General features: G+C 38.5%; 2 protein-coding genes across 11 annotated transcripts in view; both read right to left on the reverse strand.

Moving 5' to 3' along the window:
- Positions 1-13324, reverse strand: part of Piezo (piezo type mechanosensitive ion channel component) — a 28271-nt gene extending 14947 nt beyond the window's left edge. For 6 of the 9 annotated variants that reach the window (XM_076778552.1, XM_076778558.1, XM_076778559.1 and 3 more), the window contains exons 1-6: positions 12987-13324; positions 6721-6813; positions 2303-2518; positions 1562-1794; positions 933-1364; positions 425-547 (exon numbers count right to left, since the gene is read on the reverse strand). In XM_076778552.1, the coding sequence (XP_076634667.1) occupies positions 425-547; positions 933-1364; positions 1562-1794; positions 2303-2518; positions 6721-6784 (1068 nt within the window). In that variant the 5' untranslated portion in view covers positions 6785-6813; positions 12987-13324. The remainder of the gene's footprint in view (positions 1-424; positions 548-932; positions 1365-1561; positions 1795-2302; positions 2519-6720; positions 6814-12986) is intronic. The other 3 variants (XM_076778556.1, XM_076778555.1, XM_076778554.1) reach the window with 1 other exon arrangement.
- A 300-nt stretch (positions 13325-13624) lies between these two features.
- Positions 13625-16257, reverse strand: LOC143347563 (peptidyl-prolyl cis-trans isomerase B). Of its 2 annotated transcripts, none has more exons than XM_076776828.1 (5): positions 16068-16257; positions 14924-15128; positions 14664-14866; positions 14467-14609; positions 13625-14077 (listed from the first exon to the last, which is right to left on the reverse strand). In XM_076776828.1, exons 1-5 carry the CDS (start codon positions 16173-16175, stop codon positions 13981-13983), a joined length of 756 nt encoding a protein of 251 aa, XP_076632943.1. In that variant the 5' UTR covers positions 16176-16257; the 3' UTR covers positions 13625-13980. The 2 variants fall into 2 exon arrangements, with proteins under 2 accessions (XP_076632943.1, XP_076632944.1); XM_076776829.1 differs by lacking the exon at positions 13625-14077 and adding an exon at positions 14097-14376.
- Between the last annotated feature and the right edge of the window lie 332 nt (positions 16258-16589).

Below are 16589 nucleotides of genomic sequence, written 5' to 3' on the forward strand. Positions count from 1 at the left end.
AAAGGAATTTGCTCAGCGTTAAAGAACAACTGCAAATCTGGAAGGCGACAGCAAATCAAAAAATCGAAAATTATCTGAAGGGTGACAAGAGGGTTGAGGTCAGTTGTGGTAATATCAACAAAATATCTTAATGTTAAACTTGTACTTTCTCCGCGGATTGATTTGAATTTATCACAAATTCTACGCACTCGAGGCGTCGAACATCGATCAAATAATTGTTATCCTTTATCGGAGAAAGTCAACAACGAAATAAAAAGTGTTCAAAACTTAAAATTAGATGGCGTAATTTACAGTCGAAATGTATGTATATACCGACGTATGTATCGATGACTGTCATTCCAATGTATACGGTTTATCTACAAGAAAACTCAAAGATCGAAGCTTGACTACAAAAAACTCGGCTCATGCAGGACGAGATCCTTACGCGAGCCTTTCGTCGCGCCGATTGCCATCTCTGAGAAGGTGTCCTTCGTCTGATGGAAACGTGTCTGGACAATGGAGTGTCCAGATTCTCCAGTTTGCCGCTTAAACGTTTCATTTTCTTCGCCTGTAACGCTTCGTTAGTAAAAGCAACGTTCTTCGGAGAGAAACATATGTTACAAGATCCATCGTATTCGGAAAATGTTAGTCAGAGAATCGGAAAGCTTAGTTCGTGTTACCGTGACGGCTCCGTTGTTAATTACTCTCCTCAACCACAAACAAGTTAATCGGGGGTCAGTAACGAGAAAAGCTTTCAAAGTATTCATGCCTCCAGAATAAACTCAATAGCTCTCTGCAGCCAAATAGTTCTCGATGCCCACAGTTCAAGTCTTACGTTAGGATTTAGTACAATCGATTATAATTACGCATTGTTTAATTATCAACATAGTTGGTACACACGATCCGGTGCATTCACAGTCAACGAACGAGACGAATGCGAACGATAAACTCACCGGCTTTTTGCTCAGGAACTGCGACTGCAACGCCAAAACATAGTAGAGCCAAAATAGTCTCAAGCAGTAGCCGTAAATCAACCAATCGGCGTCTTGCGTGTACTCCACGTCCCTGGGATCGGTGCAGTTCGTGTGGTAAATAGCAGTCAAGGCGAAGTAACGTTGCCAGGTGCTGTTTAAGGGTATCAGCTCTTGAGGCAGCTGATTTTGATAAGTAAGCAGAATCAGGATATGAAGGATCACGACGACCATCACGATCTTGCAGAGCACAGCGAAGCCCTTTCGAAGTTCCTTGTTGCACGCCCACCACGTAGCGGCTCCCAGGAAGACGAGGAAATAGATACCACCTTCTACGGATGGTTTCAAGGACGCAGTGACACAGAGTGACGCCATAACTACGTAGGTTCCGATGCGTCCTAGGAAGTTAATTATCTGGACGCGAAAATTCGAGTTAGTATGTATGTTAGGACTGTTGTGTAATTATCAAAAAAATAATTAGTTTGCAAAGAACGCTAGATGACTGTGTCTATTCAATTTTTGTTTAAATTAGCGAAAACTACCCTTAAAGATTTAACTCGTAACAGGAATTGAAATTTTGTCATAAAAATTATTAACGATGACGAATCTACCTTTGCGGTTCTGTCGTCGGTTTTCTTGGACGCGACGGTCCCTCGATGCAGGGATGCATCTTCCTCCACGTTGTTCATGGGTTTTTGTGTTAAGAAACGACATATGAAATAGACGGCGACGGTAACGGGTAAAACAACTAACTCTGGCGTCAGCCAGAAGAAGATCGACCAGACTGACGCGTTATCTAGCCGTACAAAACCTATGTGCCTGAAGAGCACTTCCAAAAACTGACCTACAAACAATTAAATCGGTTCAGTCGTATTAGCCATTTTATTTTATACAACTGTCTGTTGTAATTTTCTTAATAAATAATTATAACGTTATATAATGCTTGATAAAACCGAAAGCGTCATAAAGAATGCGCTGGAAAATTGTCAAGACTCGCGTATTTACGTTTGAAACAAAATGAATTGACCGTTCGAAACGTATATCCATCGCTCGATCTTATAAAAGAGTATTGGCAGGCATAATTTACAATGAAGAAAGTGGCCTCGAGCAGTCAGTTCACTTTGTTCCTACATCAGCATAGTGCATGGCGTTCGAGTTGCAAGATAAATGATTCATTATCGAACAAGAACAAGTGTTATTTAACGACGCACAAAGAAACACACGCGATACTATTTGAAAGAAGAGAAATAATTGGTCGACAGAAGCAACGAGACCATCGACGGTGACATTTATCTTGACCTAAAACTTAAAAAATTACGTTTCTTTCTTTCTCGAAGAAATTGTTTACGTACAGTTCAGAAGGAAGTGGCCGTAAGTAGGCAGCGCCAGTAAAACTAGGTGAAAAGTGAATTGACTGATGGCTGTGAGGAAAGATAGGCCGATGCAAGTCTTCAGGTAGAGGCCCGTGTGACCAAGCATTGTTTTCGCATTCGGTATGGGCACGTGTGGCGAGTACAGCATCAGACCCAAGTAAACAAGGGACAGTCCGACAGGTCGCCATATTGTACCTGTTTTAATAAAAAAAAAACCAACATTTTTATCTCATTCATTTACAATTTATTTTCGAGCAAGAGCGTCTCGGCGTAGTTCAGACCGTTTAATTGGGTCGCTTAGAAATTTAATTGGAGGCTCGAAATTTGCAACGTAATTTTTTTTCAGCGAGGCATTCTAGAACGCGATAACAAACAACACGGGGCGTAAGAGGTTAAAATCAGAATTTAGCCCGAAACAGTACCGCGCTTTAGTTCTTATAAAATTAATTTAAAATAAAATATTTGTTATTAATCTTTTGCACGACATTATCGAAGTAATATTTATCTATTTTTGTTTTTCTTTCTCTCTCAATATTATTATCACACAATTTTTTATTTCATTATGCGGTTAGCAATATATTAGAACATAAAAAAACTAATCGTTTCGTGACCTTTTCCAAACGATATTCGTCGCGATGTGGAAATACAGCTCATTCTGGCGATACGAAGACAGACAGAGGGAAGGAACGACAATTTCTAACTCGTTGAAATGTCAGATCCAACCTAGAGAGTTCAGTGATAAGACTCTACGAGATTTGACATTTCAGACCCTCGGATTTCACGAAAAGTTTCAACAAATCCTACTCGTGAACGTCGTGAGCGTTTATTACGTTTTATCGTTTCGATTGGAAAGATATTTAAACTCCTTTAAGATCCTGTTTAATATGCATGAATCGTAGGTGATAAAGAAAACACATGTGCGCGTAATTAGATGGAAACAGTACCGGGCAACGGTATGTTAATTGCTTTCGTACCGTTGGAAAATGTTAAACTCGATTAATCCATTAATGACTCTCTTCGTGGACGACACATTTCTTATCGTGTTTCTGATTTTGATAAACTCTCGTCTAGTCTGAACGAAAATTTCCATTGAAATTGTATTCGGAATTCGCTCCATTTCCGTCCAATTTACACGGGGTACTTTCTATTCACAGAATGCGTTCTGCTTACTATTTTCTCCCTCGTATACACGAACGAAAAGTTTGACCGGCTGCCAAGGAAACTCAAGCAAGCATTTTCCGTGTTCCAGCACCGTTGCAAATTATTCGATTATTCAATTATACCAGTATTTTGCTGCGCTGCGCTTTCAGCGCTCAGAATATCCTCCATATTGTAATTAAAGAAGCATTTTTTTCAATTCTTTGAAAGACGTAACCTTAAATAAAAAAGGAACTTTCTACTTTATTCTTTACGATAATTAGTAATAAGTCAAGACAAGTTTGTTAGCTACGACAGCTGTGCAAAAATATGTAGTAAGTGTCCTGTCGAATATTAGATATTTTAGTCTTCTTGGTGTTTGAAATCGAAACACGAACGATATTTAAGATCGAGACTTTAATATTATTTATATACCATGTCTATTTACTCTTTTTGAATGTGTACTTTAGAAATCTTAAACATTAAGAAAACGTAAAAAGATCTTCTCGCCTGGAACATATAGAAATCCTCGTAATGTTAGATATTTGTTTTTGTATACGCGTCGTATGAAAAATGTTGCACGCGATGTTTATTAACATTATGCAGTTAATGATAGAAACTGCGGACTAATTACTCTGTTCGGCTTATGCGAGACGATGATTCGCGCGATAACGATAACGACGACGTTCAGCGCTAGAGTCGTAATGCTTCTTTTTATTCCGGATAATTTGGGTCAGAAGATCAAAGCAGACACTCGAAATTGCTCCGAAAAATGAGAAAAAGTCTACTTGAATAAATTCAAATTTTCTTTTATTCCCGACATTTCGTGGCAACGTTTTCGATGATAAATATTTCGTGTTTTGGGTATGCAACGGGCGAACGTTCGCTGAAAATTTACAATAAAGGCGCAATTCAAGAGACGGTGCACGCCTAATTATAGACGACGCTAGTAAACCGATCCTAAACGCGTCTCGACACTGTCACCGTGGAATCCTGAGCCACTTTCTCAAATTTATATATGTACGCTGACTAAAAACGCTAATTTTTCGTTTCATGCAAAAACTTCGACTTACGTCATTCGTCGGTTTCTAGAATTTTTCCTACTCCTTTATTTTTAAGATTACATCGTTAAAATCTAATTTGGGATCATTTTTAATGCAATTGTAATCACTGTAACGTAAGAGCATTAAATTCAAGAGTAATTAAAAACTCATATCTCAAGTGAATAACTAATGTGAAAGAATAAAATTGCAATACTGAATCCGACTATATTTTTTTTAGATAATGTTTCTGATTACATACAAAGTTAATGTTTGCATAATTGTTACCGTTGCGTTACGAATGATCTAAAGTTATGAGTCGAACAGTGAATATACTTTAAGTCGGTAATTAAGATTGATTCTGTTTGCCTTGCCGTTATGTTAGTTTTAAAGAAGATATCTTTTATAGTCGAAAAAATGAGTGGAAAGAAAGCTAAATCACAATTTGCGACATAGGGTGACGCATCGTTGATCTAGCATATGTGGCTCGCTGATAACACACTGATAATTAACGACAGTATTAAAGTTTCCACGGTAATACAACTGCTAGCTCTCCAATTTAACAAATTCGTCGATAGATAGATTTAATTTGTTACTTTTTAACAACGTGAAGCAAAAGAATGAATCACAACTCTTGGGAAAACGTATGTTTATCATACTCAGTCACCGAGTTACGTAACAATGAATAAGCAGCTGAGTTAAAAAATATTCACAGTTCCATTAGTTTTGTTTTTGTAACGTTAAGCAGAGCTGCTCATGAGGAAAAGCTTTTACTATCCAACTATAAACATATCTTGACACGATCAACTATTTCTTGAAAACATTGTAGAAAGAATGTTTGAATTTAAAATTATTCACAACGCTGTACGTCCTTGGTGATACGCTTAAATAAATACGAAAAATATTCAAGACACAGGAACAACCTCGAATTTCTCGACTTCATAACTGATTATTCATCTATTCTTGGTTTCTACCTTGGAACCTATATCGTCTTTCCAGTTTCACACGATTTACTCGCCTTCAACAAGATGCGTACATGTGCATGTACGAGTCGTGGTCGTTAGTTGTTCATAAACAATGACTATTTTAATAGAGTGATGTCATCGAGATATTCTCCAGCATGATATTAACATCGAAAGTACATCGAATTCAATTTTATACACGAATAAATTCTCGTAATATTTAATTTCTACCATTATGGAAGAATATTTTAATAAGGAGAACACACTATAAGGACATGTTCGATAACGACTCTGTTTGAATGACAGAACGTTTGAATAATAGAATGCTTGGATAGTTGAACGTTCGTATAACGTAGATTGTACTATATACAAATACATTTGTATTATCCTCAGAAGTATTGTGCGAATCCATCCGTGCTTCTTTCAGTATTGTGTTCTTACATTCTGAAGAAAAACTACATGAAAGGTCCAAACGTTGAATGGTATAAACTCGTACCGAGTTTTGCCTTTAATTTCTATATACTTGATGCTTTTATCAAGATTAAAAATAAAAATTCACTCAATAAATGTACTTGTAAAAATTTTTGTATCGTCGATACTTTCCAGAACCCCATTTCAATGCTCTAATTATTACGAACAGCGTTACCTCGAGTACTAGTGAAATCTGAAGTAGAGTAGGGCGATGATTACCAGACATAATTAGTGGACGCAACATTTCCGATAAACGAATGTTTGCATAATCGATCGTCTAAGGATAACACTAGAAAGGTTAAACATTTAGAGAACAGGATGATTTATGTTATCGGCCACAGTTACGATATCGTACTAATACACATGGCTACAGTGTGCGAGCAAATTGTTACCTACACGAGCATTGTTCTCGATTCGAAGTTATCTTACATTCTAAAAATAATGTACGAATTATTATGAATGTTTCTAAATTTTGGAAAGTCAGTGTTGCTTTTTAATTAAAACGAAAACATTTACTGAACGAGATTTATTCGAGGAAAACAGAAATGAAAGAAAGTTTAGGCGAGATAATTTTAACACTATCGAAAATGTATATTTTAATAATTATTAATGATTTATCTAGCTACTGTATCGGACACATTCAAAGGAAATTGATTTTAAAAACTAAATCGACACACCCTGTATTTTTTGACAGTCACTCTGTTGGATAATAGACTTTTCTAAGGTCAACTTTTCAATTAATCGACATTCTACTTTACGCGTATTTAGGAATCAATTTGCTACTTACATCCTGCCAGGACAACTGGAAGGACGACCCTGAGAAGGGCTACGTTCAGCCAATACTTCGGCATGCCTCGATTTCCTTAGATGACCTTTCACCCTGAAACAGAGAAAAAGAAACAATTTACGCTCGTGAAACTGATCAACCGTTGGCGTTGTCAACATCTTGAGATTTTCCAGCGACAATGTCAGCTTTACCAAAATCGATACGGCACTGCCGCAGTCGGATACCTTTAACCTCGTTTTGCGAAGAGACGTACCATTGGTGTTCTTAGATTCGCCCAAAGGTTTTACTACCAACCTGACCCCTTTCAATTTTACCGCCCATCAAAGTTGTAATTTACTTCCGGTCGCTCCTGTCGAGATCTTAAAAAGCGACGTTTTCCCAATCGACACTAGCATCAGATATGTTTCACCAACAATATTTTCGAATTAGCCTTCGAGTGACAAGACTAAATTTTATAATAATGCACTCTTATAGTTTTCATACAATTTATAGTTCAACGACTACGAAGCTTTGAAAACATTAGATAAAAATAGGATCATCTCGAGAGTTAATTGCATTTGGAAAATGGAAGTCTTTTATACGATTGTTCGAGCGATTAAAAAATATTATAGTACTATTACTTCGTCGCGTAAAGTCGCTAGTCTGGCTCGTTCTGTTCGTGTCGAGCGTTAATGGTATTCAAACATATCACGAATGCACGTCGGATGTGACGACACACCATCTGTGCACATTTCCTGCTTCCGTATAAGATTCTACGATGAGTATCGGTATTTCGATCCGTGACAACGGTAATCGTTATTCGTTGCTCAGTTTGGACGACTACCAAAAGCTTGCACTCTGCGAGACAACGTCCTTTCCTGCCACTTAACGCAGTACAAACACATGTGCCTAGATAAAGTAAATTTTCTGAATAATATTACTTGAAAGTACCTTCGTTCGCTATTAAACACCTGATACCCCGCAGGAAGTTCTGTGTATTTCTCGTTTAGAAATGTACAGCTAAAAATTTACATACACCATTATAATACATCAAATGTAATGACTTAAATAAGAAACTTTCTGGAGTCTTCAGTTTTGTTGAATGTATATATAAATAGTTCGATGAATAAAAGTGCATAGGTCAGTTACTTTATTATACTCTCGTAAAAAATGAAAGAATTTTCCGCGTGACCTGATACTATGGTCATTTTTTGCGTCATGAATACGACGAAACAAGTATACTAGCTTTAGAAAAACTTGTCCACGTTACCACAAAGGTATGTGCTTCGTCTTCCAGCGTGTAGAATGCGGTTAGATGCACAAGCCGATTGGCGATGACTTCAGCGCATTTGGAATAATATAGACAAGTGTTTCGAAACCACTATCGTGTATCGGTCAATAACTTAGCACGCAAATATATTCCAACAATTCCTATATTCTATCATTTTATGCTCATTCAGTCGCGGTTAATTCAGGAGCTTTGTAGAGGGTTGTCTCAGCCCCTAAATACAATAATTCGTATCTCACGTATTTCTTATAGTTTTGCACATTAAGTGAATTCTGTAAATTTTCGAGTCTGTCTAATAATTATATACAGAGTCAGTAAACGCGAGAAAATAAATCTTGTACACGCAATCGGTTAAATACGGTATTTAAGGCGTTTCAACCATGATGTATCAATATCATACACCTATATTTCATAAACCAAACCCCTGCACGCTTACTGGCGATCGATGATTGAAGAACGAAAAAGCTTGACATCGTTTGACAGAGCGATTCTGAGAAAAGAGGAGCTTTCGATTGGCGAGCGTTTCGATAAAAAGTGGCGCGCCCAGCCTAATTATCGAGCAATTACATGACAGAGGGGATGGAACAGTACTCGTGCTGCGAAAGGTGCGCCTTCCCTGTTTCCAGAACACGGTTCTCCATTATAGTTCGATATAACGACAAAATAACGCCACGAATGACGAATGACTATCTAGACATATCATTAAACAGAATTTTGTACTTTTTGAAGCGTTTCGTGCTAATTTGAACGCTCTTTCAACCACTTTCGTGTTTCGTCCCAGATCTACTAATTGGGCTCATCAGTCAGGTTCCATATAACAGATCTCGCTTTAGCTATAAATAAATATCTAGAAGGGTCGAAAGTGTGTAGAAATAATGCTTCAAAAACTTATTATTATCGAGTGCGTAATTTCTAATAGATCGGAGATTCTATCTTAATTTGTCGTACGATATTCGTTCTAAAAGTGTATCACATTGTTCACAAACGAACTGAAAATTAATTATGTCAGACACAGTATGGATTACTTTTTATTTCGGAGAAAAAAGCATGGAAAATGACACATTCCTTTTGCAACACACCTATCCAGTTTCAATTATGACATCTGTTACATTATTACTTTATCTACTCTCTTAGACTTATGATATGCATGTTTCCGTCTCGACACTTCCTAGTCGACGAATGTGTGAACAAGATTGTATCGCTTATGCTTACTGTGTACTTTGTCTTATTGCTCGACCTAGATCAAAGGTACAGTTTAACAATTTAATAGCTCCGTAACAGGATCGTGAAAAGATTATTTTCTATAGTATTGCTTACAGGTAGACGCAGAAGAATGATTACACGTTTATTATTGCGATAAAAATAACCGTCCAGTGGGTCAAAACGTCAACGTAATTCTCAAGAGCGTGTTATTTTATTCTCCACATGTCATTCTCCATCGATCGAATGATAAAGGTTGAAACAATAATGAGAGAAACACGTTTCTTACTACGAGCGAAAAAGCTTCCAAAAGAAAGACAGTCGGCGATTCGTACGAGGGTGCGTTTTTCACGTAATCCATTAAAGTTTCATGTGTCCTCCGAGCATCGTCTTATCGAGGTTTTCTTGACTACGGAAAAGGTGGAGTAATATCACCTTTTGATAAACAACAGATTGACACCAACGTGTACGATCGATAAGACTGGTGTATATGCCTATAGAATCACATATCATAAGAACGGTGCCAAAAGACACGCGATCAAAAGTAGGATTCATTTTAGGATCCCCAAAACCTTGAGAAACTTCAACACTTCAAGGATATTACGATGCTGGACAATATTGGCACACCGATTTTATGGCTGCAAATTTGTTTACTTTAGATCTTAACTTTCAAAGAAATAATTATTAAATTCCTTAGGTGCCCCATGAAAAAAAATATACTGACCACATTAGAAGCACTAAAAAGAACTACAAAATACACATTAAGAACAGTTTATTTATTAACTTGGTATCTTTAATGCAGTGCTAACAAGCACATACGAGTACGATAACGTATGCTTATCAAGTTTGGACGATTTTAACGTTTCAAAATGCAAACAATGCGTATTAATGAATCTAGAATCTAGTATTTAGAATCTCCCATTAAAAATTTTCCCAGGAGTGGTCGAACACCCTATGTACTATTATGCTACAAAACTCGCGCGCAGTTTCGTACAGTTTCGAAGATGAATCACAACGTTATCGACCACCAGTTGGCAAGTTGACAATAAGTTACAAGTTTCTGTTTATCACTTTCGCTGTTGTTTTAATTCGAAATCTGGCCGTACCAACCATGTTATGCGTGAATTTTTTTAATTTATATTCCTAACGTCTCTCTACTGCGCTTTAACTTCATCAGAAGGTGAATGCAAGCTACGTACAATGAACGACTGTGAGGAACTTGCTCTCCGCGCATGATTAGTATTCGTTAGTTTACTCTGAATCGATGTCGATGACAGAAGCATTGTGGAATCTCGATAATTATAGTCTCCGTTCTGAAAGCTCAATCGCTTCAACCGGTATAGAAAATGTTATGGACACAATTACACACGGTAGACGGAATCGTTACTGAATGAACGTTCATGGCTACCTGCCGTGTGATTGATTTTATATACCGTGGCAGACATGCTATCCATTGTAGCCTACTGGCCACCCTTGGATTTATCATTTAACCTTCGTTAACCGACTGATAAAAAGTCGCTAGGAATAGTACTAAATAAAAGCTAAGTACAATTACGACACGAAGAATTCTAGGAACCAAACGATTAATAAGACATTACACTAATATCACGATTATTTAAGTGATTGCTTGTTACATGAAATTCTTTTTCCTTGTTGGAACGTGATATTAAAAGCTCGTAACGCGATTACACGCGCAAGGTCTTCCTGGAATAATTACTTCTATCTCTTTAAAGGGCGTTCGTGCTTTGATTCCCTCACGTTATATTCTATTAAATTTTACGAGTGGTAATTTGCAAAAAATGTTTACACGTTGCGTGCACTTCTGCGTAGATGCGTGCCACACGCGACTAATCGGGGGGGTTGATTAAAAGAGTGCACGGAACTCATTACGCTTTTATGGCGGCTGAAACTTACGTTTTTGACGATTTAATGAACGATCGATTCACAGGACGATTATACCCTTTATACGAGTGTACATTTGTGGTTTGAAAAATCAAAAACATAAAATAATAATTTTTCATTGGAGTCTTCGTTCGAGCTTGTGTTACAAAAATCTTTTCACACGATAAATTTAATTATTATTAGTAAATAAACTGAATACAAATCATAACGAATAAACTACAAATTACTTATACGTCAGATGAAGTATTTCTCATGCTAGCGATTACATGTATTTTAAGTAATCAGCAAGAACTTGTAGAATAACATGATAAAATAAAATGTACTTGGAAATATTCAGTCGACTACTAAAAAGGCATCTTCGTCAATGTTACAATCTCGTGTTTATATATTAGAGTAAGGTTGCTTTATCTAGACCGCCATTTATATTAGACTGCGTTGTAACTTATCTATCGCTCGCAGTTTCAACGTTGCCATGAAACTACTACAGTATGTGGATTCACGTTTGAAAGTGCAATAGAAAAATATAATACAATTGTCGCGTAGGTACATATCATGTTCTGGACAAAATTTATAGGTTGCACCAGCAGAGTATTGTGTCTACAAATTATTGTCGAACATTTCAAGGTGAAATATATCAAACATTGTCTATAAATTTGCTAAGACAAAACATTATATACGTATAAATCATACTTTAATATTTAAGGTAGCTGGACTTCCCACGTTGAAACGACAATTTAAAATACGTATTATAGAAATATTCGTAACACGTGTAATCACGATTGTTCAATGACTGCAACTTCCTCTTAACGATAAGATACGGAATATAATTACTGAAACTACGACTGTAAATACATAAATACTTCCTAGTATCTTTGCATTTCCGAATTAAACTTCTTGATAAAAAAAGAAAACATCCAAGAAGTCACGTCCACTCGACGAACCCAAACATTTCAAAATTCTCAACAGGTGTTAATTATCAATCGATTGCGTCATCGCCGTATGAATGGCGCGTACGTAAACGAGCTTCCTAAGTTCGCGATAGTCGTTGCACTATCGCTTCGTAAGAATTCTGCGTGTTCGAAAAAAATAGTGAAAAACAAAGAAACCCGTTCGCTCGCGCGATGATTCATTGGCCGCGAACGATCAATCTCCACGTAAATTATTAATCGATCGAACTTCGCTTTTCGCTGTTTCTCGCCTGCCGTACCCGCAGGAAACAGATCAACGAACGAAGTTTCGTCTGCCCGACGTGTTTCATCTGTTTCCCGCCGCGAAATCGTACACACGCGAAATGTCAACGACTTTTACGATCGACTCGTGTTCCACGCCGACGGAACGTAGCTCGTTTTTAGCTTCTGGGTCACGGGGGGATCGTGACGGATACGATTTTCGGAGCAGTAGGCCGCACGAAACAGAACGAACCCTCTACTTTTACTCCAAGAAATTTTAATTCGTCTTAACGAAGATGTAGAAAGTCGCTAGATACGATTCGTTGGGCGTCAGACACGTAGCGACGTCGTATCTTCAAACGCGTACTCTACGTCGATCGAACAACGTTCTAGCAGAAATCCTAATAAACCTCCTAGATTTTTCATTACTATCATTTTCCAATCGTCTACCGCTCGATCTATGTTATCGGAGAAAATCGAACCGCCTGTATTACTTCTATGGGAGTGTCTCTGATAGCAGCCAGCTGTCATGCAGCGTTTCAGCTTCTACTGCTCAGCGCGCGATACGAAAGCGGACGACAGACGTAACGTCACGCTTTGTTTGCGCGTAGGTGAGCGTTCGTGCATGACGTTTGCCATGGTTTTCGAGTAGACACGGTCAGCTGACAGGAATCCGTCTGCTGGGAACCGGTCTTACGCGTGAAAGACGGCGGAAGAAAGGAGTTTACCTTGAACAGTGCGACGGTGGCTGGGTTTCAAAGCATCCCTCGCAGAGGAGTCTCTCCCAGCTGTCTTTCGGCCGATCGAATCTCGAGGAGAGCAACATGCGCCACCCGGCTTCACCACGCGCGAAACGTCGTCGTCACAACACTATACACGTTATCTCCGAATCGTTCGTAGACGATTTATTGCGGCTTTGCCAGCGACGGGTCAATTATTGGTTAGCCTAATGACACGACGCGCTAACGCCTGCGAGGCGATTACGACCAAGAACCGCGACCCATCGGTTCACGCTCGAAATGGAGTCACCGACTCACTTCAATCACCGATCGTCGACCCATGCCGGCTCGACGCTGACTATTTTACAGCGAGACGGTATTCTACGCCTGTCAGTGGCGTCAGCACTCGCGCACGCGCAGATCTACTGCGTCATTGGCAGTGCCGTAGCTACGAAGACGGTATTCGTCGAGAGATCGCTGCACTGCACTGTCATTTAGAAGCTGTTCTCAGGCAGAATTAACTATGCAAATAGTTAATAATCTGAATTTTTTCAAATCAATTCTCATCGAAGGAAACAGTTTGGGGGGAGGGACTGTTTCGAAAAGAAAATATCATTCTCGAAAAATAAGGTCCTCTTAAATAGCGTTGTACGTTATATTGTGATTATTCACCCATTTGCGGTAAATACAAATATTACACTATTAGATACTAATAGTAACACGAGGATTCATTTCTATAAACAGATTTGGTTATCTATTTTATTCATTCCTTTTTTTCATGTAATAGTTAAAAAATAGTGCTGTAGACTTTTTGTTAAATATAGTTTGATAGGTAGTCGTTCGATACAGTATTAGATGTCGCTTGTAGTACAGTTGATTCTTCGTGTTATAAATTCTGCCTCATCGATAGAGCATACTCCTTCGAGCTGCAACCGTATCTGCGCCTCGGAACATTTCCCACGTTGGAAGTATAACGTACGAACAAATTAAAAATTTGTAACGATTACACGTCTAACTGCTTCATCATATAGTGAAAGAAGCCGAGTATCGAGAAGCTGAAACTCAAGGGTATGCATGTTGCTTTCGCCCATGCCCAGAGACTGTAAAATTAGCGAGACACCACAATTCGTTATTATATTCTTTCGTACGTCCTACTATACGATAATATTTTATTTACATAATATCATCATATGTACACTTCTATGATAGAAATACATACCGAACGTACTGCTACTATTCTACGGATCTATCTATACATAACAAGTGTAAAAACGCTTGATTCTTTGCAACTCGTATCTACACAATTCTAATAATAAAAAAAATACCACTTAGAGCTACATCGAACCGGTCTATTACAACTAATCGCGGAAGACGAGATGCGTTTCAAGTGGAAACAAATCTATAAAATAAAAGATACAATGGAATGGATGTTACTTTCAAGTATCTACTCCCAGAATACCGAACGATTTTCTCAAAATTCTTAATTTACTTGTAACTGTTGTCAGCTACTGTAAAGGGCGATGTCGTAGGGATCGTGCCGCAGTCGAAAATAACGACAGGTTTGATCGGTATATCGTCAGCGTCTGTCTTCGTTTGCTCGATCTTGAAGACCACGTCCTGGCCAGTAACGATCTACAGGAATAACCGATTATTTTTCTACGCTATAAACGTTTCTGAATCTCTTACCTTTCCGAATACCGTGTGCTTTCCGTCCAACCACGGCGTAGGGATCGTCGTGATGAAGAATTGGCAGCCGTTCGTATTCTTCCCGGCGTTCGCCATGCTCACGAACATGGGCCCGTTGTGGCCAATGTCGAAATTCTCGTCCTCGAAATATTTACCGTAGATGCTGATCGATCCACTGCCGTCGCCGTTCTCGACGTCTCCACCTGTACGAATCAGAGGTCGTTGTAGCGAGTTTCGGGCACGTTAGCACGTTCGATTACCTTGAATCATAAACTTCCTGATCACCCGGTGGAACCTGCTACCTTTGTACGTTTTCCCGGCCACGCCAGTGGTAGCCAAAGTTACGAAATTTTTCACGGTTTTGGGAGCAACGTCACCGAACAAACCTACCACGATTCGACCAACCGGATGATCGTCTATCATCACGTCGAAATATACCTGTTCGGTGACTTGAAGACTATCATTCTGAAAGAATTTTTATTAGTGTTAGGTATAAATTGATTAAAAGCTAAATATACAGGATGTTCGGCCATCCCTGGGAAAAATTTTAATAGAGGATTCTAGAGGTCAAAATAAGACGAAAATCAAGAATACCAATTTGTTGATGGAGGCTTCGTTAAAAAGTTATTAACAATTAAATTCAAAAATTTCAAAACGTTCTGAAAAAATTATTTTCGGTTGCGGGGGTCAATTACAATCATTTTTGGTGAATACACATACCCCCGAAATCCTACCCACTTTCGAGAAAAAAATTCGAGTAAGTGCTGAAAGTTTTGGGTGAAAAAAAAGACTTTCGAATCGTCTTGGAAAAATTATTTTTAGTTGCAGGGGTCAATTGCAAGCATTTTTGGTGAATATACATACCCCCGAAATCCTACCCACTTTCTAGAAAAAAATTCGAGAATGTGTGAAATTTTTCGACGGAAAAAAAGTTATTATTTTATCAAATTAAATAGATCCCTGTAATTCAATAACTATACACATTTATTTTATCTATAATTTCAATAAAAAATGATGCAATCTTATACACACGATGGAGGACAGAACCTATGCTGCAGTTATACATGTGCACGAGAGAAACCTTACGTTGTGGACTTTATAAACACATCGCGTACTCGATCTATACTTTGATTCTTTCTCCTTGTCTTATACAAATATCCATTTCAATAAATTCTAATTTTAATCGAATTCAACGCTGTAAATTTGTTGCACTTCCCTTATACACATTATTTATATCCATCGATATCTGTCTTCGACGTTCGATTTCTTGAATTATTTTCGTTCCCCCGGGGGGAGAATATTCACAACCCGACGATCTCGCGGCGATTTCGTTAACGATGTCGACCTAACGGATCGAAACGCGGAAGGACAGCGATATTTTCTGGATTAAGTGCGAAACGGTACCTCTAAAGTCGCGACGACCGCGACCAGGCAGGCTATCGTCAGCAGGATCTTCATGGTTCTGCGATTTCGCGGCGAATGGTCCGAATTCTCGGACGATTTCAGATCCATCGGTCGACTTCGAGCGACGATTATCACCCGCGATCGAGAACGTCGCGCGAAGACTGAAACGAGCAACGCGGAATGCCACTGTTTCCGAAGCACTTCGTCGCTGTGCCTTCAAAGTGCTTCCGATTAAATCTGTTTAAACTGAACTCATTCCGAGAACGAATGATGCAATTTCTTGCAATCGCCCAATTACGCGTCGCTGCTATTAAAATTCCTACTTGGACATTGTACCGACCCCAATACCGTAATTCGAGAAGAACTTTTGCGAGGTCGGAAAGCTTCGCCGCAAACTGTCGCGAAATAATATCAATTTGTTCGCGTACAAGGTAACTTGGATTGGTTCGATGTATAGAATCGATCGACGAGACATTAACGCTAAGCCCTGACTACGAAATGGGGGAGTAAAACAGTTTTGTT

The sequence above is a fragment of the Colletes latitarsis genome, chromosome 11, assembly GCF_051014445.1.
Source record: "Colletes latitarsis isolate SP2378_abdomen chromosome 11, iyColLati1, whole genome shotgun sequence".
NCBI classification, from domain to species: domain Eukaryota; kingdom Metazoa; phylum Arthropoda; class Insecta; order Hymenoptera; family Colletidae; genus Colletes; species Colletes latitarsis.

Excerpts from the sequence above, each read along its gene's own strand:
- LOC143347563 (XM_076776828.1), bottom strand. The coding sequence starts at position 16,175 with ATGGATCTGAAATCGTCCGAGAATTCGGACCATTCGCCGCGAAATCGC. Across the intron at positions 14,610-14,663 it reads AGCACACGGTATTCGGAAAG|ATCGTTACTGGCCAGGACGT; the intron begins GTAAGAGATTCA and ends TTATTCCTGTAG. Across the intron at positions 14,078-14,466 it reads GTAGCTGACAACAGTTACAA|TCTCTGGGCATGGGCGAAAG; the intron begins GTAAATTAAGAA and ends CTAATTTTACAG.